This window comes from Mustela nigripes, chromosome 7, assembly GCF_022355385.1.
Source record: "Mustela nigripes isolate SB6536 chromosome 7, MUSNIG.SB6536, whole genome shotgun sequence".
Lineage (NCBI taxonomy): Eukaryota > Metazoa > Chordata > Mammalia > Carnivora > Mustelidae > Mustela > Mustela nigripes.
In genome coordinates, this window is record NC_081563.1 from 81,629,649 (window position 1) to 81,651,688 (window position 22,040).

A 22,040-nucleotide genomic window follows, 5' to 3' on the forward strand; every position below is an offset into this window, starting at 1 on the left:
GATGTCCTGCGCTCTGTCCTTCTTCAGGCCAGAGAGCACAGGTATCGTCCTGCCCTCCCCTTCTCTTGCCCCCTCAGTGGTTCCCATCACCCCCACCCCAGGCACTCAGGACAAGGTACTCACTCCTCTGCAGCCTTCTTGGTTCTGGCCTCACTTCTCTTTGCAGTATCTGCCTCCACTGCTCTCCTCCCTCCCCTCTGATACTTCTGTATGCACTGTGCCCTCTGCCTGGAATGCCCTGGCTGCCCCACAGACACCATCTTTTTCTTTTTCTTTCTTTTTTTTTTTTTTTAAAGATTTTATGTATTTATTTGACAGAAAGAGATACAGCAAGAGAGGGAGCACAAGCACGGGTAGTGGAAGAGGGAGAAGCAGGCCTCCCGCTGAGCAGGGAGCCCGATGCAGGGCTCAATCCTAGGACTCTGGGATCATGACCCAAGTCAAAGGCAGACGCTTAACAACTGAGCCACCCAGGCTCAGGTGCACCCCGGACCTGAGTCATTTCCTGGGAGCCTCTCTGTCCTTATGCATGGACCCTCTACACCACGCTCCGTATTCTTGGGGTGCCTTATTTTTACTCCTGTTGTCATGCTTGCCCGCTTCCACTTCTTTCAGGTAGTCAGTGCATTTTTTTTTAAAGATTTTATTTATTTGACAGAGATCACAAGTAGGCAAAGAGGCAGGCAGAGAGAGAGGAGGAAGCAGGCTCCCTGCTGAGCAGAGAGCCCGATGTGGGACTCAATCCCAGGACCCTGAGATCATGACCCGAGCCAAAGGCAGAGGCTTAACCCACTGAGCCACCCAGGCGCCCCTATTCAGTGCATTTTTGTTGAAGGCCAATCACCATTTGGTGTCAGGCACCCAGGCATGAAGAAGGCAGTTGGGGCCCCTGCTGTCCTGGAGCTCCCGTTGGATGAGGCAGACAGAGGACACACATCAGCATGTGAATGAACAAGAAAACTTGGAGAGCTTTCCTGAATGGTTATGAAACACCTCATCACGCTGAGCATTCATTGAGTGATTGACCAGCAGCTCATGCCACCCTCACAGCTTCCTCACCTTTTGGTTGATATGGGGGCAGAGCCACCTTTCAGTCCCAATCTCTGGGGCTCTCTCTGTCTTGCCGTGACGTGGGCCTGGTCCCTCAATGGGCCTTCCGGTCTGGTGGACCTGCCCCTCCCCAGCAGTTGCAGGGCCACAGAACAAGTACAGCAGGGGGCTTCAGAGGCCAGAGGCCAGCAGTGAGGGTGGCTTCCGTGGGTGCTTCCTCAGGGCCAGCACCTTCAAAGCAGGGACCCAGAGGCGGCACAGGAGTTAGCCAAACACAAGGAGAGGTGCACGATGTCCTCGCCTCAGGATGCAGCCTGGGGAAGACCCAGAAGGAAGAAGTAGCTGGCCAACTGGAGAAAAAGAAATTTGGGGGTGGGTAGTACAAACCTCAGAAGTGAATTGGGAGGTTCAGGCATCATCCTAAGAGCGTTTGGCAGCCAACAGACTGTTTTTTGTTTTGTTTTATTTTGAAGTCAGGGCTATACCCAACATGGGGCTCAAACTCACGACCCTGAGATCAAGAGTTACATGCACTATGGACCAAGCCAGCCAGGCACCCCTGCCAATAGATTGTTTTAAGCAAGGTGGTGACATCATCTGATACAGGGATCCTTCTGGCTGCTGGTGGAGAACACGTTGGACAGGGACAAAAGTCGTTGTGGGAAGACCAGTTTGGTCATTTCATTCCCCAGATAAGAAATGACGGTGCTCTAGACTGGAGGTCGAAGCCATGGAAATAAAGGGAAGGGAGAAGATCTGAGAGAATTTGAGGGAGGAGTGTGTCATATCCCTTGGATATTGTTTGGATGCGAAGATGAGGGCAGAAGGGGGAGAAGCTGAGGATGCCACCAGGGTGTCTGGTATGGGCAGATGACCCATTGGCAATACCATGGGGACATCGAGCACATAGGAGGTGGAGGTATGGGTGCAAAAGACTGCCACTGGGGATGCATGTCAACCTCTGGTCTTTAGGGGGCACAAAACAGAGAGTTACCTGGATGTACAAATTCAAGGGTGTATAATATTGTGTTTAAAAATACAGGAAGGGGCAGGGCGCCTGGGTGGCTCAGTGGGTTGGGCCGCTGCCTTAGGCTCAGATCGTGATCCCAGGGTCCTAGAATCGAGTCCCACATCGGGCTCCTTGCTCAGCAGGGAGCCTGCCTCTCTTTCTGCCTCTGCCTGCCTCTCTGCCTGCTTGCGTGCTTTCTCTCTCTTTCTGACAAATAAATAAAATCCTTAAAAAAAATACAGGAAAGGAGGAGTTTTGAGGGAGATTGAGGCAGCAAGAGACATGTCTGTCTTCTCCCTATCTCTCCTCTGTCAGCTTGCACATGCACTAGTGAATATGGGAGCTCAGTGGGTGGAGCGTCCGACTCTTGGTTTCGGCCCAGGTCATGATCTCAGGGTTGTGAGATTAAATCCTGCATTGGGCTCCATGCTGGCTGTGGAGCCTGCTTGGGATTCTCTCTCTTTCTCTCTGCCCCTCCCCCACCAACATGCACGCACACACACACTTTCTCTCTAAAAAATTAAAAATAAATTTAATTTAAAAAAGAACAGGCTTTGATCATACCGGCTACATTTCAATGCCATAGTCATGTGGGTGGTGGCTTTCATAAGGGACAGTGCACATGATAAACCATTTCCATCACCACAGACAGTTCTGTTGGACAATGCTGTATCCAGATTCTATGTTGTATTTTTGTACGGCAGTGCCCAGTCACTCAGAAAAAAAGCATGGTTCCTTTGATTGAGGAGACCTTTAAGAAGTAAACAGGTGTTCATTTGTGGGCCTAGTGGTCAGGAAGGGAACCCTATGCGTTCTTCAGGGCCCTTCACATGAGCGAGTGGGGCTGCCCTGGGGTCCCTCGCTGTCCCCACCACCCCAGCCAGAACATAGGCGTGTCGGCAGGTGGGGTCCTCTGGGAAGAGCAGGACCCCCTGCACACTTCTTAGACTTAACTCCTCTTTGGTGGGTCCATGGACAATACTTTTGCACTGGAGCAAGTAAAACCTTCTGGATTATAATTTGGGATGACAGGTTGATAGATTTGAGGTCTTCACAGAAAATCAGATCTTGAACTTTTCATTTCATAAACCAGTTCTGAATTGTCTTCAATGTTCAGTTTTGGCTTTGGCTTTTGTTTTTCATCTTCGTTGAGTGTGTACCTTTGTTCTTTATTTTCTTTTTCAGTCAGATGTCATGGATCAGAATTTGTTAAATTTCCTTCCAGAACAAGAACACTCAGAAGTGTATAAAATGCTTTCTTCCCATATGCTTGTGACAGATTCCCCCTCCCCAGAATACTTAAAATGTAAGTTTAACTTTACTGGTTTTACAAGATATAAGATAAGAATTTTACTTTTGAAAAGAGGTTAGAATGAATTAAGAAGGGAGGACTAATTTTAAGAACAATTTTCCTGGCGACTCAGAATATTTCCAAGATCCTTGGAGGTATATTTTAAATTTAAAGCTAAAACTGGCATTTGGAATATGTATGACATTTAACTTCTCTGTGGAAAATTTGAAAGCACGGCGCTTAAGAATAAGAATTTTTTGCATGTAATACAAGAAGTTCTTTTTTTTATTTGAACATGAGAGTCTTTGAGTAACAAACAATGCAAAAATCAGTGCACAATCTGCTCATTTTAGAGACACCGTGATGCTAGATTTGTATGATAACCGAGTCACCAACTGAAAACTGAATAATTAGGTCAAAACTCCAAATTCTCTTCTCTTGAGGCTGTCATCTGGTCTTTTATATACATTTGTGGTTTTTATGGAATTTTAAAGTTTTTCTCAAAATTGGCGACCTGGATGGAAGACCAGCCTGAGTGCCTCCTGAACCATGTGCCCTTGAGCGAAGCACAGACATTGATAGAAGTAGTACAAACGCCTCATGCTTACTTGTTCAGGCCTTGGTTCTTTTTCTGTGAATAATGTGTCCTGTTGTACATCTGATTTTACTTCAAAGCAACGTGAAAAGATTAAATTAAAGAGAGCAGCTCTATATGAGCAGCTTTATTTTAATACACCATATGAAAACAACCGGAACTAATCAATGCCGACATAACCAACCACAGACATCTGTGAGCAAATTAAGACTAATTGGGCCCGAGTAGGGAATGCAAAATATCTATACAAACTATGGGGGGAACCCCCTGCTCTGCAAAGGTTCTAAAATCATGTCCAAGAGTCACTCGTCAGGAGAGAGACGTCCTGGCCATGTATAGAATAATGCCCAGGAGTTACACAAAGACATAACTTGTTTAGTCTAGAATCTATGTCTTATTCATGTTCCTTTTCTCTTTTTCCTTTAATGGCCCAGCTGACAACGATTTAGAGTTTTATTGCCATCTTCTTAGAGGCAGCTTGAACCCAAAGGAATTTCCAACTTATGAATACATAAAATTCGTAGGAAATTTTCGCTCTTACAACAATGGTAAGCTTTAATTGTCATATAATTGCTACAGTGTCTTTTATCATGCAAACGTGCACAAGGGGACATAAGACTCACTGAGGGAGGAGGAGTGAGAATCTGTGCTTTTCCTATTTGCATTTGGATTTCCATGTTCCCAAGATGCATTTTGTGCTCGTAAATGTTATCTCCCATTCGAGAAAGAACGCACTCCCACACTTGTGTTGATGCCGGGCCACAACGTCCCACTGAAATATACTTTATTCATTTACTTATTTTTGGGCTGATGGAATAGCTCTGTGCTATGAGAAAACACTTACAGTTAATAAAGAACAGACTCAGCCTACACACAGCCAAACAAGGCTGCACTGTGACGAGAAGATCCAGAACCTTGGTTTCTGCATCCTTATTCTCCTTTTCTCACTTCCTCTGTGGGCATGTTTTCGTGGGTCTGGTACCTAGGGTTTCTGCTCCCTCTGACCCTAATACCCAGGAAGTGGCCATTTTATGATGGGCCAGCAATCCACCCCAGATGAGTTATCAAGCCGATTAGCCTAACAGTAAAATCTTACTCTCTGAAATTACCCAGATAACTAATGGCCCGAACTCTGGCTGCACCGCTAAACTCGAGTTACACCCTCTGTTCACTTTTGACCTAGGGAAAATGGGGTTGTGGGCCCAATGCCAGAAATTCAGCAGTGCCAGCCCCCGTCCCGCCCCACAGTGAAGCCCAGCATAGAAAGGTCAGAGTTTGGTTTGCTCCAGGCCTCCAACCTCAACATGAAATAAATCGCTTTGAATGGTCTAATGTTTCATAAAACTGCAGAGATGGGAAAAAACGGGAGGACGTGTTGACAGGGATGGTGGAAAGAGAGAAGAGGAAAGGAGAAATATACCAAAGGAGAACAAACAGGGAAAGAAGAGGCCCAGGGAGTTGATGGCAGCCCAGTATGTCCCTGTCACTGTTCTATAACTCCAGACCCACAGTGGGGTCCATTCCCACACCACATTAGTCCCATAGTTTCCAATAGAACCAGCCAACATGATGGTCCTGAGTCTTAATGCTGAGGCTACCCAGATCTTCCCTTCACCCTTAGATGATCCTCTGCTGTATGTTGCTTGCATAAATATACATCCTTTGTCTCAAAGTCTCCAACTACATGCTAAACGTGTTGGTCTTGCCAACGTGATTTTCAAGCCTAATGTTCAGGGCTTATGCCTGGATGATGGACTCCACGGCCAACTGGGGGCCCTCTGGGAACCTACCCAAACAGGGCTCAGTTGTTCCTGAGTGGCTGGAAGTAAAGGCAGGACAGCTTTCCCAAGTGGGGCCCTAAGTCTGGGCTAAATGGGGTAGAGCCAAAGCCTGACCATGCCTAACCTAACTCATCTGAAAGGCTTTCCTAAATCTCATGAGATGTATGTTTAATCAATCACACATTTAAGTAAATGGTAGCTAGCTAAAGAAACTGACCCAAGAGGTGCCTTGTCAAGCACCCAATGTTATGCCAATCCTGGTGCAGGGTTCATTGGGTGAGGCAGCTTGTTAAAATGCAGATTATAGGTCAGGAGATCAGAAGGCGGGGCTGAGGTTGTGAAATTGGAGAAGAACCTTGGGGTTTTAGTGAAAGGGGTCATGGACTTTGAGAGACACCACCCTATCATAATATTAAATGCCATTCTGTAGGAATTTTAAGGGTACTCCTCACGCTGATGGTGCTCCTTCCAGACAGCTTTATTTTTGAATTAATATAAACAGTGCTTTGGAATTCGCTTAAAATGTGTGTTGTGGCCATTATGCCAGTTGCCGGAATAGAAGAGCATCCCATGAGGCTGTGAGCAAGGAAGGGAAAGGCACCCTGGCCCCCCGGAGTGCCAAGACTGTAGGAATTATGGGACAAGGCGCCCACGTGTCCCCATGACAACAGTGCACCACTTAATTAAGGAACTGACACGTGATTGGCTGGTGAGCCACAGTCACATCCTTTGTTAATTTCCATTTCTGCAACTCTCCTTTAAGCTGCTGCTGAGTATCACTTTGAAGCGTCCTGTCACTTATCACCATTTAGAGGGTTTCAGGAAAGAGGGAGGCTTCATTGTGAATACCTGGGTTGCTGTTTGTTTTTTGTTTTTTTTAACTAGCAAACCTTTATTTTCACTTCAAGTTGAGACAATGTTTGTTTCCCTGAAAGAATGTGTGGAAATTATGTGTGATTTTTTTTTTTAAACTGTGACTTCTATAAACACACAGCACTTTAAGTGGAAAATTTAAAACCAAGAGTGCCAGAATGTCTTTCCAGAGCCTGTGGAACCAACCAAAGTTAGGGGGCTTTCTTGAGACCAGAGTCTCCAAATGTAATTGTGGAAAAACTGAAATACAATTCTCACTTAGGGGACCCCTGGGTGGCTCAGTGGGTTAAGCCGCTGTCTTCGGCTCAGGTCATGATTCCAGGGTCCTGGGATCGAGTCCCACATCGGGTTCTCTGCTCAGCAGGGGGCCTGCTTCCCTTCCTCTCTCTCTGCCTGCCTCTCTGCCTACTTGTGATTTCTCTCTGTCAAATAAATAAATAAAATCTTTAAAAAAAAAAAAAAAACAATTCTCACTTAGATGAAAATAGACAGCAACCATGTCAGAGACAAATGAATAGCTAGGATGGAACCCCATGAAATCACCGACATCCAATCCTTTTTGATCTATGAAATATGGTTTAACATACTCTAAGGAATACTTCAAATTTGATTTTGTAGGTTTACTTCTCAATGAGCCTTGAACAATGGGGTAATAAAAGTAGGAGTGCTTCCTAAGTCCTAGGTCCTGGGTCTTTGCATTGATAATCTTATTGAATCCTCCCACCAACCTTATAAGTGGTCCTGTTGGCATCATTCCTGCTAATCAAGGGAGGAAAGTGATACATATGAGAGAATCTGAGGTACACCCATGGGAAGTGGAGGACCTACGCTCATACCCGTTCTAACCCTGAAATCCTACCCTTCACCCCAATACTTTGCTGCCTCCCACGAATCTGTGTTGTGCTGCATTACACAGGCCTGTCCCTTTTACCTGGCATACAGTTGGTTCAGTATGTCTATACCTGTGCTTACCAGGAGTCCTGCACCCATGTACCAAGCTGCTTTCAGGGGACCCAAGATTTGTTTTAAATCAAATATGGTGAGACACACAGACATGGAAATGACTGTCGGGGAGAAGAGGTTTATACTCACAGACCCCTCCAAACTGGCACAGCTCACCATGGAGCCACACAGGGAAGCACCAGGGGAAGTCAGGGGGCAGGGCGAAGAAGAGAGGATGTGGGCAAGAGCTAGGTAGTTGTATGGTTTCTGTGGAAATGAAGAAGCAAGGAGGTGTAAACAGGTGTCAGTTTGGCTACCTGGAATCTTGAATAAGGGGCTGTCCCTAGTTGTCAGAAGCCTGGATGATAAGAGCCAGTGGATAGTAGCCCAGAGTGGGAGAGACCCACAAAGGTGAGGGTTGGGCATTGGTTTGCCCACGAAAGGTGCACGGAAAGGTGAATCATTCACTATTTCTGGGACTTGGCCAACCCAGAAGGGAGAGTTCCTTCAAGGTTGGGAAGGCCCCAAATGTCAAAGTATCAAATACAGAAACTGGAGAATGCGGTTTGTACACAAGCCACCCCCGCCATTGTCCTGAGGTGTAAAATAAAGAAGAGAACAGACTATGAGCATTGGTCTTATTTTAAATAAATAAAAGTTAGTTTTAATACCTGCTCACACTGCAAACGACTGTGTAGAAAACTCTGCTCAGGCCCATTATTGGGAAAAGTCCTCTCATTTCTGTAGGGCTCTTTAGTTTATGGAACATGGCCTGGTCCATTCTTCTTTGATGCCTGTCAGGAAGATGCAAGGCTCTCATCTTTATAAATAAAGATTTATTTATTGGAAGGACAGTCACCTTTACTCCTCCATGAGCCTACGCAGTCCATACCTGGTACATTAATGAAGCTTGACAAGTACATTGACCTAAACTGAGGCTCAGCGATCTTGGCCCCACACACACAGGTGACTGGGGACAGCAGCAAGATTCAGACCCGACTTTTGACTCATAGAGAAATCAGACTTTTCTCTGAGAACTGAAAATACAGCTCTCCTTGACAGACCCCAGAGCCCACCCAGAGACAGAGCTCCCACTACACTTTGACCTTGACTCCAAAGTGAAGATTAAATCCATTTCAGTAGGTGCTGGGAAAACTGGCCCTTGTGTCAGTTCCAGTGACTTGTGAATTGTCTGCCCTGGGAGAACTAAGCAATAGGACCTGGCCAGTGTGTGGTCATCTTTGGCCTCCATTTGCTCCCCATTCTGGGTCTGCCACCCACATCAAGTTCCTTAACCACCTGGGCTCCCTGGGTGCTCCCCGAGGTCCGTAACTGGACCCCTGACTCAAGTGCCCCACCAGGACTCTTCCCGGCCTCTTGTTCACTTGATCACCCAGTTTGCCTTAAAGCTGACCTAAACACAAACTGCAACTCGAAAACCATCCATACGAACCCTTGGGCCTTACACCAAAGGACAGAAGGGGAACTGTGTCAGCTCCAGTACAGGGAAGACAGGGGACACGGATCCAGAGGGAGCTTTTGGCGACCCTTAAATCATGTAGATGAAGATGCCACCTGCTTGCCAGCCACCCCACATAACTGCTCAGCATTTGTCTGCCCTGCCACTGGTGGGAGTAGACCGGGTTAGGAATTTGGGGCGTGGAGAGACGTAGAAGCACCTTTGCCCTTGTTAAGGCAATTAATCTCTGGTTGGACATTTCTAGATTCACCAGCCGATTATGCCAGCTTACCCCTGTACCTCTGAACCCTCTCCGTTCCCCATGGCTGGGCAGACACAGCCACCATTGCCCAAATGCATCAACAAAATGGAATTTTCCCCTGCTTCACGTTTGCACATATTGGTCACTCCTTGGGACTTCATCATCTGCTACAGATGTTGAAGACAAGGGAGGGGATATAAGACAGGATTGTACATCTTTAACCTAGATTGTTTAATAAATGTGAAGAAGTACGTGTTGGGAAATGGGACAAGAAAAGAGCTTTCCTAGAACTGTTTCACTTTAGGACAGTTTCTAACCAAGTCTGTGAAAAGCTTCTGGAAGGAATCCGAGCTGCAATACAGAAGCACAGGTCTCTTTCTCTTCCCATTTAAAAAAAAAAAAAAAAGCCTGCTGTGTGCTCTCGGCCATGTGGCCTGGAGATTCAGAGAGGACCACTGGTGGGATCAGCCTCTGGCCTACCTCTGCTCTTCACATCATTTCCAGAATGGGGCTGAAATGAAATTAGATTATTCGGAGCTATGTTTGTCCCAGAACAGATTTTTTTTTTTTTTAGATATCACGAACAAATACACTGTTCATCATCTTTTTCCTTCTCTAGTTCTACAGAAGAGCACCTGGGTCCTCTCCCAACCCCCACTCAGGTCCCACAGTCCCACCCCCCACTTCTATGGGAAAGGAACCAGCCAGATGATTTTCCAAGGCATAATGAACAGTCTTTGCTTTAAGAGGTCCTAATAAACAGGTTCCAGTTCCTGAAAGAGAAGTTCGTGCCAGGAAGAAGGCAATTCTCTATTTAAGCCCTTGCTCCTCCCCCAGACTTGGATTTAAATGTGCATCGACTGAAATCCAGAAAGCAGTATTTCAAAAGTTGCTGGTGTGGTTCCAAATAGGTCACCCTCAGCAAACATTCCACTCTGGGCTTTCCAGAAACCACACACCAGAGTATAAAAGTTTCCCTGCCCTCATTTTACCTATTCGCCTCTAACCACACAACCAGATTTGAAATACTGGCAGAAAGGGAGGCTTTTTAGCTTACAACACTCGATTCCGTATGTTCCGTGGGATTTCTGTAGGTTGCCTCATTTTAGGGCTTTGGGGATTTTGTTTCTTGTTTCCCTGAGCTGAATTGAGATTTCTCAGTTAGGGGAACAAAGCCACACCCACCAGACTCACTGAGAATGGAGACGTGAGCTGAGCACAGGAAGGAATGTCTCTTCGGTCACAGGCTCCCAAGAGCATGAAGCAGAGTGTCCCCTCCACCCCAGCGAGGAAGTGCCACATCCACTAGCAGTGGCCATTGCTGCCAGATAAGATAGCAGAGGAATTAAGATCGCAATAAAGAACAATTGTTACCCAAGGACATTGTCCTGCCTGAGCATCTAGAGCCCACATTGAAATGGGGCAGTGAGGAATGGTCATTTATCAGACACGTGCTCCCACTTGCTTCAGTTTGGGAACAGGGACAGTCCTATAGACGTTGTGCTATCATTGGGATAAAAATGTGCACCAGACGTCCACTTGGAGGACAGGAGACGACAGCCTGTAGAAGTTCACTTCCCTGAGTCTACGACTCATCTGGCTCCATCCACACCAGCCATCTGGTGGATATCTTGTCAACGCCATGACAACCTCCAGGCCCCGAAAAATACTCATTGTAATTAATGAACGCCAAGGGAAAGGAGAGATAGTTAAGTGAGACATATATTTTCCCATTGGCGTCATTTTTTCAATCCAGCAAATTGCAAATCCCTAGCTCTCTCGTGTGGCTCTCAGCTTGTCTCCAAGCTCGTTCTTTCTCTCTGATGCCAAACTGCACTGGCAGAAAGAAAGCATGAACCACGCACGCACTGGTTGGTGCAAGTTAGGCAGTGCCCCGGCACCCAAACCCGGGCAGGATTATTTTGCTGTGGCTGTCCCAAGAACCCTGTGACCTGGCTGTTGAGAACCCATCAGGCGAAGCACTCTGTGCTGTGCAGAGAAAAGAGAAAAGCCTGAAAATAGTGCTAAATGACTGGGAGAGGATTTCTTGTGAATGTGCAGGAAATTATTATTTCCTTAACACTCCAACACTCTTGCCCAGACATTTTGGACATTTATCATAAATGAGATTTAAGAACATTTTTCTTCCTTTAGCGGGCCTCCTGATGGTTTCATGTCTTCCTGGACACCTTTCGGCTTTGAATTTCCATTTGTTCTGAGAAGTGCTGAGAAAGTGATTTGTCACTCTCCGTGTGGACGATTAGTGTGTTTTCCTACAGCTGTTGCGACTAATTTATCATGAGCAGGCCATCTCTGATCAGAATACTTAATTGTTGAGGCCTGATGACTGGACCAGTACTGAGGAACAGTTGGTCCCGCTTTTTCCATTTGTTTCTGCTCCTTTGCTGTGAGCTGGGTTTGCTATCCCTACCTCACTTCTTCCCCGTTCTTTCCTACCCTTTGCAAACATGTCTCATACCACCTGAGACCTTCCTGCCCCCACCGTCATCCTTATGTTCTTATGACTGATTTGGGAGGTCACCTTTGTCCTCAGACAGACTTGGAAGCCAACCCCAGGTGCCAAGCGAGATGGACTTTAATTACTCCTATTCTCTCCAAGAACCTCGGGGCTCTCTTGTGTTCAGAATCCCTGGCATACCAGCCCAAGGGAAAATTCTTTCAGGGTCTCTAAAATTAGAGGCTGTGATGAAAGGTTCAGGAGCAAAGAGGGGCTTGATCCCCACCATGGTTCCCTTTAGTAGTAGGAAGAACAGAAACAGAACACCCTCTTGTGTCTTTCCAAGCGTGAGGTCCACTGGTTTTGTTTTCAGAGTGGTGTCCACTGTCGCTGATTTGCAGCAGACCTTACCCAGGGTCTTCTGACCAGTATAAATGCACTACTTGGGCGGTGAGCTAGCCCCAGGGCCAGTGGGACCCAGGACCATGCTCTATGGCACCCTCTCACTGTGAGCCAGCCACCAGCAGCCCCAAGCTGGGCTGCCCAAAGGGCGCCATGGGTGGGAAGGTGGGGGTCTCAAGGTCTGTGCGTCAGTCGCTGGCTGGGATTGGAAGGTGCCTTCCCATAGCTGGGACTTAAGCCGTGATTTGGATGTGCAAAGGAAGGTCATCTCATCAGAGACACGTTCAACAAACACATGGGGAGCACCTGCTGCCTGCAGGATGCAAGCTCAGAGCAGAAGGCAGAGAACTAGACCCAGTTCCTGCCATAGTGGAAACCTATCTCTTTAGCTCTGGGCAAGAGGAAGGTCAATTTCAAGTAAGATGACCCTCAGGACAAAAAATGTAGCAAGCCATCATTGCTTTTATCTGTGGCATGAGTGCTGTGTGTGTGTGTGTGTTGAAGTGGCGGAAGAAAGGAGAAGGCTAGTAGATCGGGCTGCGCCGGCACCGACCGGGCAATCCTTCCTAAAGGCTCGGGAAGCCAGCTGTAATTAGATATGTTTTTTCTATTACTTAAATTGAAACAACGAATTAAATCCTTAATTAATGTTTTTTAACTACCTTGGGATAAGAAGTGCCAGAGAAGTTATTCTAAGTGTTAAATATTCCCATGAAGTCCCAGGGAGCAGTTTGCTTCTGTGTTGACTCCAGAATCAGCTAGAAGGCTCCTGCTGTGAAGAGAAGTCATTTGAAACGCAGTCAGCAAGCTGTTTCAAGTACCCTCTTCCCCTTGACTTCCCCCAAGGTTTCCCCCTTGGCCTCTGTTAAAACTTTCATCCTTGACTTACCATCACCTTTGATCAAGCCCTCAGCTGCTTCAGGTTTTGGGGGAGAAAGCTCATTTAGAAGAAGAGTTTGCTTGGTTCTGGGGCCCTCTGTAAAGTAGCTAGCTTCTTTGGCACGGGCTGTAAGCAATAATGAAATTTCCCCTGCGGGGAGTATTCTCATCTTTAAAACCTTAGCAGTTCTAAAAGGACTGATAAAACGGCACTGAGAGACAGCCAGGCCAGCAGTAAGCTCTACAGAACATTCACTTAATTTCCATGGTTTCTGACGCTTGAAGAAATTGTTAGGGGCTGGGGTTTCCCTACCCCACGCTCTGTCCATCCCCCTGCCTTCCTCATGGTGAATCACCAAGGTTGGCACTTACTGACTGAGCCCATGGATCATTCCAGCAAGACGCATGGTTTAGAGACAAATGAGAGAGACTGTCTTTTAAAATTCCCCAGAAGTCCTCGGAAGTTTGCTTAGAAGACCTAGAATTTCTGAAAGAGTAGGGAGAATTTTATTAGGTCTTTATCTGGCAGGTGATGTCTCTCCACTTCAAACAGAGAGGATATTTCACATCTGGGAAATGTGGTAATGTCTTTTTTTATTGTGCAGATGTTCACATCTGCAGACCCTTTCCCTGTGGGATTGCTTTCTCTTCCCTGGGTGAGTGCCTTGGCTCACCCCACACATGAAGTCTAAGCCGACTAATGACAGATGTAAACTCTCTAGGGACCACCACTTCCGACTTTGCCCCCTTTATATTCATGTTTGGAAACATTCATATTGATATGTATGTGAATGCATTCAGAGAATATGTTTGGTAAAATGAATTTATTCATGTTAGTGGCTAGAAGACCACATTATAGAATCACTTAGAAACCTACGAACATATAAAACAAAAATTATTGGAAAGCTAAAATCCAAAGAAAGTCTCGCAGATTTCATTTTAGAATGCATTTCATTTTCTGTTGCTTTATATGTTCTCAAATTGGAAAACACAGCTATGTTTAAATCTACCAGTTCAGAAATGTACTCAGAATTCAGGATCTGGTTCAGGATATAATCAACTACATTTGAAAAAGAAAGAGGTAGTATAGATTATCTAGCGTAATGATCCTCAATCCTGGCCTCGTGGTACGAAATGTTGCGGGAGGGGCTTTCAAAAGTGCCAGTGCCTATGCTTCCCACCCAGAGTTCCTGGATTAGTGGAGCTGGGAGTGGGGTCTGGGCAGCTGGGAGGGCAGGGAAGGCCCCAGGGAATCTAGTATGTAGCCAAGTTCGAGAATTCCATATACATGGCCCACCAACTTTCCTCATATTTAACAGGGTTCTTTTCCCCACCCAGCATACTCCACCTAACATAGCAGAATTGTTCTCTGGCCCAGAAGGTAAAGCAGTTCACCACAGTCACGGTGAAGCCAGGTCTGTAGCTCCTGGGGAAGATGGCGGCCGGTACCAGCTGGCACCTCCTCAAAGGGCCTGCGGGGGCCTGTTCTCAGCCCCATCCCCTCTCTGCCCTGGGAGAACTCCAGGCTTGGAGTCGGAAGCCCTGGCTTAGCGTCCTCACTCCATTATTATGGCTCTGAGCAACCTTGGTTGTGAGCTTTCCAGGCCTCTGCGGCCTCCTCTGTGGACTGAGGAAAGTCATGCCTTCCCAGACTTCCCAGTGAGAAGAAAAAGGCGCTTGTGAACAGGTCTTCCCTCTGTGCAGAGCTACAGAACCAGCAACTTTGTGGTGACCACTGTGGGCCTCTGGGGATCACCCCGGATCCTGAGGCCCAGGAAGTGAGTGAATAGTTCGGGAAGCCCTGAGCGCGGTGTGGCTGACAGTGATGCCAGGTAGGGGTCGGCCACCGTGCCACATAGGCCTAAACTGTCTGTTCTCTCCCACCCCAGTGCCTAGCCCCTCTTGTAACGGCTTCGATAGCACCCTTTCAAGGCCCTGCCGGGTGCCGCTGGGAAAGGAGGTCTGCTTCATCGCCACCGTTCGCCTGGCAACGCCCCAATTCTTAAAGGCAAGTACCGGGGAGAGGATTTTTCATGTAGAACTGGTACAACTGAGTCATATTTAGTTATAGCTAATGAACCACCTTTATGAGAAAGAATAAGACTGCAATGACGCTCTCACGGACTTTGAAAAGTTGCAATGTCTGGCTTCTATGCCCGTGACAGGCCCACCTGCCCCTTGCCTTCACTCCGGTTTCCTACAAGCTGTTTTGCTGGAAGGCAGAGTCAGCTGCAGCTCAGCCCAGCTGGCCGATAGGTTCATTTGCAACCCTGTCGACCCTCCTACCTTTTCCGCCAACATTAATACCACTCAGGGCAGGCCAAGGTGGGGACCCAGTGTCAGAAGGAAAGGTTTGTCTATCCTCTGGCCTGTGATTGCTTTAACATCCGTGGCGTGAACCTTGAGTTAAATTAGTCATTCAAATTCAGATGAAGAGCCATTTTCCACATGTTTACCACACTTCTAGATAATGGGAAGGGAGTGGTGTAACATTTTGGCTCTTAGGTGTTTTTCCCCAGCTTGTGAAATAAATTTAGTATCAGCTAATACTGAAATTAGCTACAGATGATGAGTTTCAGTCCAAGACAGCTTGGAGACTTGCTCTCAATGATTTTAACTTCTGTTACCCTTCCGCCATGCCTTTTTGAACAAACCTAGGGTGAGCTTCTGGCACCCTGAGCAACATTTTTTTCCCCTTCTAATACAGGAAATGTGCATAGTTGAAGAACCCTTAGAGGAATTCACTTCAAGGCATAGCTTGGAATGGAAATTTTTATTTCTGGATCACAGGTTTGTGAAAAGAAAAACATATTTGGGTTGGGTCCTTTTCAAGTGTTTGTTTGCAAGAGCCAGGCTCTCCTTGGGAGAGAAAAGTCGGTCCCGGTCCCTTCAGGGAGAAGGGCTTTCTGGCAGCAGGAAAAATTGTTCCCGGCCAAGAGTGAGGCAGCTTCCCTTCCTCTGCAAGTCGTCCGTGGATGTGTTCTGTGTTTGGGTCAGAGCGTCTTGGGAGAGCCAGATGCCACAGCCCGGGGACATCCTTGGGATCCCTCACCCACCCCTTGGGACCCGCTCCAGTTCCCAGGAAGGCAGGAGCAGATAGGAGAGAAACTTGACATCTTATTTCTCTCAGCACCCATTTGTCCCTTTAATTCAGTTTTCTTTCTAAGGGTGAGAAATCTCCCCTCCCTACCCTTTAACATTTTTTACGCTTTGGGATTGGACTGACCCAATCTATAGCTGTTTTTAATTATTCAATAATGATAAAATTTATTATTATTTAACCCAGGTTATGCCAACGAAACCGAGTATCTTAATGCCAGAAAGTCTGAGCACTTTGGAAAAAACAGCCTCTCTGGTTTGAACCATTGCAAAATTATTTTCCTGCCCTTGTTGTTGAGAAATGAGGCCTCTGTGTTGATCATTAAATGTGCATAGTGTCCCCTCTCTGGATGGAGGTGCTGCCATCGTGAGTCGGGCAGGGTCCTTGCTCTCTGACCAGCTGTACCCTTTGCATGGCAGAGCCCCTCCGATCATAGGATACCTGCCTTTTGAAGTTTTGGGGACCTCGGGCTATGACTACTACCACATTGACGATCTGGAGCTCCTGGCCAGGTGCCACCAGCACTGTGAGTATCCCACGTCCAGCCCCAAGGCCCAAAGGTGTCCACGGAGCCCCGACAGTAGGACTCTTGGGCCCTGGAAGTCAATTTATTACTTGGTTTCTTTCTGAGAAGGAAAACTTCGTTTTCTCCGAAATGATGTAGGAAAGTGGTAAAGGTCCTTCTGTGGTTTGCCCAGGGTTGTGCTTCCACCTGGAATTGACTTTGCCCCGCCTCCTCCCATCCACCCTCACCCCCGCAACCAGCACCTTCCCATACCTTTCAGATATGCAAGCTATTTTAATCTGACAGAAGAGAATATATAATGATGGTCATTTTTTCTAAGTTATGCAATACATTTCAAAGACAAAATACTAATTCAACATCACTGTTTTTTGTCAAGGGACATATACTGGTCACAAGCTATGGGCCAGGTACTGAGCTGGACCTGGGACATAAAGATGATCAGAATCTCCTTGCTGTTCTGCAGGAACAAGGTCTAACAGAAGAGCAGAAATAAGTGACATTATAGGATGCTGTCACTGCACTGGGGGGGATGTGCTCAGGATATTGGGGGACTCACCCAGCTGGGGGGAGGGAATCAGAGAAGGCTGTCTGCCACAGAAGAGGACAAGAGGTGGACAGAGGAAAAGGAGGTAGGACTCCTGATGGGGAGAGAGGCCAGGCCTGTGGAATCAGAACGTCTATTTTAACAAGACCCCCATCCCCCACAAGTGATTCGTGGGCCCATGAAACTTTGAGAAGCAGGATTACCTCAAGCCTTGGCTGCTTCTGACCCTTCTAATGGAGCAAGGCCACCATGGGGGTAGAATTCCCTTCACGGTCTGAAAGACTTGGCCCAGGGCTCAGGCCAGACTTTCTCCCTCTGTGGAGCCCACGCCCATGCTCAGCCGGGCTTCTCACCCCTTCGGAGATCACAGTCTCCAACACAGCAGCTCTCATTGTCACTTTAGTTTCCCAGCTGTGGTATCTGTAAAGCGTTTGCAGAAAGAGGTACTAAATCACAGGCACTGAGGCAGTGACCCAACCTGTCCTTCCCTAGACCCGCAGTCCCAACCTTCTGCCCTGCCCAGGCTAGTCCTCCAACAGCACCCATTCTGTTCCAGCCCTGCCCCCCACCCCTCCGGAAAAGCCCACTGACAGACTTAACCCTAGGGGGCACCACGCAGCCCCACAGCAGTGGGTCCCGAGCTTAGGATGGCGTAGATGAATCATGACCTGCTCTCTGACAGCCGCCAAATCCATGTGGAGGTTGGAGGCTGTCAGGTCTAATTGGGGCCCAGTTCTCCCAGTATCTGGATTGTCTCTCCCGTGCTCTGCTCTTGCCGCAGGCAAACCCAGGCCTCTTCGTCATGAAACAGTGGTTTGGGAATCTGCCCTTACCTGAGGCTCTCTTAAACCTGTGAGCATCTAGGGAAGCGTGCAGATGGTTTTTGCCTTATTTAAGAATTCAATAACGTTTGCCGGGATCTTGATAGTCCCTTAAAGTACGGCACACCTGGAGAAGAGCACGCCGTTTGGCACGGTGTTTCTAAAAACTTCTCTCCAACAGTACCTTCTGGGGGAGAGATCCTTGTCATATTCACGTTTGCTACAGGCAGTCCATTTTCTGTCCACAGTGATGCAGTTTGGTAAAGGGAAGTCCTGTTGCTACCGGTTTCTGACCAAAGGGCAGCAGTGGATTTGGCTGCAGACACACTACTACATCACGTACCACCAGTGGAACTCCAAGCCCGAGTTCATCGTGTGCACACACTCGGTCGTCAGGTGAGGGGGCGCTGCAAGCGCCCGCGGGTAGTCCCAGCTGCCAGGGAGCAAGCGAGCCCTGGGCTTGGATTCCTCAGTGGGACCTGGGCTGTCCTCTGCGGTTCACAGAGTAGTCTCCAGAGTTCAGCTTCCTTCCAGGGACACACGCATCTCTGTTCCCCAACCCTGGGCTGAGGGCTCGATGTGTCCCTCCTCAGGCTGCCAGAATGTGACTTAGAGAGTTACTGCTTCACTGACCTACTTCCACATTTTCCCCTCATCTCCATCCAACCCCCAGCCTTCCCTTGTTACTGTTTGGAGAAGAAAATTAAAATTTTTCCTCTAAGTCACTCATAGACCTAGTCCCCTCTATTTTTAATTCATTAAAAGCTCCTGCTGGCAACTGAGGCAGCATAGGGAATAGAGCCTGGCTGCCAGAGGGAGAGGGTTCCTGGCGGTTCCTGGTGGCCTCGGGGAGCCCCCATCCCAGGGTGGGTGAGCTAAGCATCCCAGGGAGGCTGTCTGTCCAACCTCTCCTAGATGCAGGTTCTGTAGGGTCACAATTCCCAAAGGTAAAGGAGAAATGTCATTCATGGGTTTTTTACCCCTAACACAGGAATTTTAAGGACATCAGTCAGTTTAAACTGGTCTAGAGAGGAGCATTTGAGCAGAGCAAAGAAAGAAAGGCTATCTATATTGTAGGTATGTATGTATATATACATGATAGATAGATGATAGATAAATGACAGGTCGATATAGGTACATATACAGATACTATATAGGTACATATATAGGTACTATACATATATACGGTGTTTTATAGAGATAAGAGATAGATGATTGAAAGGTGACAAGTAGGCAGGTAGGTGGGCACATAAATGATACCATGTACACACACATGCATGTATGTATACAATCAACAAGCAAATCTCTGTTTTAATAAGTGGGGAGAAATGCTGGTCTTTCTTGCCAGTGACCCTGACCATCACATTGCATGCCACTCTTGGGGACTTGATCTTAGCTTCTCAGCCCACCTTTGACCACTTTGGCAGCCAGTGGTTTCCAACAGCATAGGAGTCCCACCCAGCCTGGGCCTTAGCCACAGGGTCCTTTTGCCCCCAGTGAAGGCTGGACATCATCAACATCTTGGTCTTCAGACTCTGCTTTTGACCCTGCTCTTCCTCTCAAATCTTAGAAAGCAACTCTGAGAGAAAGTTGGGAGTAAACTAGTCAGTAAATAAGGTAACAAGCATTCCAGAGGCCCCTTGAGACACCATCACTTGCCAGGGCCCTGTGGCCAACCTGTTCTTCCACACATGAGGCAGAGGCCAGAGCTGGGGCCCTTTGGCCATAACTACAATGGATTGATTTCCCCCACGGTATCTTAAAAGTGGGCCCACAGACAAATCAGGGCTCTGGGGCCAGCTCTCGATTTGTTTGTGAGAAAAATTTCAAAGGTTGTAATTACTAAAAAAGTCATGTGTCATTTCTCAGTACGTACAATCCAGACTGAGTAGGTTTTAAGAAAAGCTTCTGCTTAGTCAAAGGCCATGCCTTATCCTGTAGATGAAGATATGTTTCTAAAGACAATTATGCTTGGAAGTTTCAGGGCATGGGGAGAAGATAAGTAAAGGAGAAGGGAGTCAAAACATCCTGGAACAGAAAATATTTTGGATGTCTCATTAGAAGTCACCCCAGTGGCAGTTAGGCACAGAATGAAACTCCTTCCTCAAACAAGTGACAAGACTAGCTTCTGTCATGGTGACAATTCTGGGGTGGGCGTCACAGGCCTACCTCGATGTATCACACGTGTGCCCTTCGCTGTTGCCATCTGGAACGTCCCACCTCCAGCTGTGGTCTCTTGATTTCCTGATCAGTTATGCGGACGTCCGGGTAGAAAGGAGGCAGGAGCTGGCTTTGGAAGACCCACCACCCGAGGCTGTCCACCCTGTGGCACTAAAGGTACGCTGATCCCTGCCAGATGGCTAAAGGCCATGTTTGCCTACGTAAGTTCTTCCATGAGTTGTTACAATCAAAGTAGTCACATTTTTATTTGTTATGTTCCCAGTATTATTCAACACGTTTCTTGGGTTTTCTCTTGTTTACCATCATGATACTCCTACGCGGCAGACGCTATGACTGTCCTCGGCCTTCAGATGAAGGACAGAAGCACCCACAGGATTTAGCTCCCGTACCCGAAGGCACTGAGGCTTAGAATTCACAGAGCTCTGTAAGAAACAGCCCCTGGACTCGAAGCATGATCTTGGCAACTTGCCATCCTTATGAGAGCAGCAGTAATAAACCCACCATGTATCTCTCCCACAGATAATAAGCTAGGGGTTTATTCCATCGTCCCTTGAGCTGTGGAATAATTGGGGTGCCCTTGTCCTCCCTTGCCTAAGGGCTGATGCGTTCCCTCCAGGACCCAGGCCTCCCGCGAGGAGACTGCCCCTCACCCACCCTCCATGTCATCAATAGCAAGGTGCACTTTCTAATTCTGTGTCTACAGGTCTTAGTTAACAGCCCTGTCAGAGCCATCTTCGTGTCAGGGAGCTCTGCTAGGGAGGGGTGTTCCCCTCCACAAAACCTAACCTCCATCCTTCCTCTGCGGGCAGCTCTCGGGTCCCCTCCAGCCAAGCTCTCCCTACCTTCCCTCCTGGTGTGTCAGACAGGTGGAGGGAAATGTGCAAGCAGACCAGAGGCCTGTTCCTCAAAGGTCATTCTTCAAGCAGTTGCACATATTGGGAGAAAAGTAGAGAAAGCAAGGGAGGGAGGGAGCAGTGTATTCCATCAAAGCCAAGAAGCTATCTGTTATAAGAGCCACCATTATTTATCTCCCACTAAGGAAGAGAAAATGCTGTTACCAGTTCATCTGTGAAATAAGGACTTCTTTTCATCAGTCAGAAGGCATATCCCAATTTCAGATATGTCAGAATGTAGGGATGGAAAGTGTCTCTTACCATTGGTGACATGTGGTTTGAGTTCCAGGCTGCCCAGCTACCTAGAACGCAGAGACTTCAGCCAGGAGCTGCTGAGCAGCAGCAACACAATGAAACCTCTCTGGTCCACGAGAGTGGGTTGGAGGGAAGGAGAAATCGCCCGTAAAGCCAAGAGAGCAGCCCGTGTCTTAGGCGAGCCTCCCCTACTGACTTGCTACATGGTGATGTGATGTGTGGTGATCTATCACCAGCGCCCTGATGTAACACACCTGTCATTGTTTAAGGATGTGTTTATTACCCAGCTCTGTCATATGATGCATCATGGATCATGTCCAAGAACAGAACTAAGCTGTTTGTAGGCAGGGGTTTGCCACCCCATACATCTCAGCTCATGAACAGGCACAGTGTACATCATCCAGTTGGAAATGCATTCTTGAGCTTTCTGATCCTTTGGACATCCTAGAACCCAGGGGAACTTCTCATAAACATGCACATATGTATAAACATACAAACACAATCTTGGGCTGCCCTTTTTAAAGGAAAAGCTCCAAGACAGTGTTTTTCAAACTATCAGTGGTAATGGACTCTTCAAGTGTTTAATTTCAAATCTGTCACTGACTGATGCTTTTGTAAAATGAAGATTCCCGTGCTTGGGTGTGATGTGCAGCTCCATCTGATGGCTAGAAAAGTCTCTCGGGGCTTACTCTTATTGTTGTCCATATTTCTCTGCTGAC

At 47.4% G+C, this 22,040-nt stretch overlaps 1 protein-coding gene across 3 annotated transcripts in view; it reads left to right on the forward strand.

Annotated features, from left to right (window-relative positions):
- The window catches only part of NPAS2 (neuronal PAS domain protein 2), a 153,228-nt gene that overhangs the window by 109,429 nt on the left and 21,759 nt on the right, over nucleotides 1-22,040 (forward strand). For all 3 annotated transcript variants that reach the window (XM_059406269.1, XM_059406268.1, XM_059406270.1), the window contains exons 6-12: nucleotides 3,245-3,365; nucleotides 4,380-4,493; nucleotides 14,891-15,009; nucleotides 15,709-15,791; nucleotides 16,521-16,627; nucleotides 18,241-18,388; nucleotides 20,245-20,329. In XM_059406269.1, coding sequence (XP_059262252.1) covers nucleotides 3,245-3,365; nucleotides 4,380-4,493; nucleotides 14,891-15,009; nucleotides 15,709-15,791; nucleotides 16,521-16,627; nucleotides 18,241-18,388; nucleotides 20,245-20,329 — 777 coding nt within the window. The remainder of the gene's footprint in view (nucleotides 1-3,244; nucleotides 3,366-4,379; nucleotides 4,494-14,890; nucleotides 15,010-15,708; nucleotides 15,792-16,520; nucleotides 16,628-18,240; nucleotides 18,389-20,244; nucleotides 20,330-22,040) is intronic.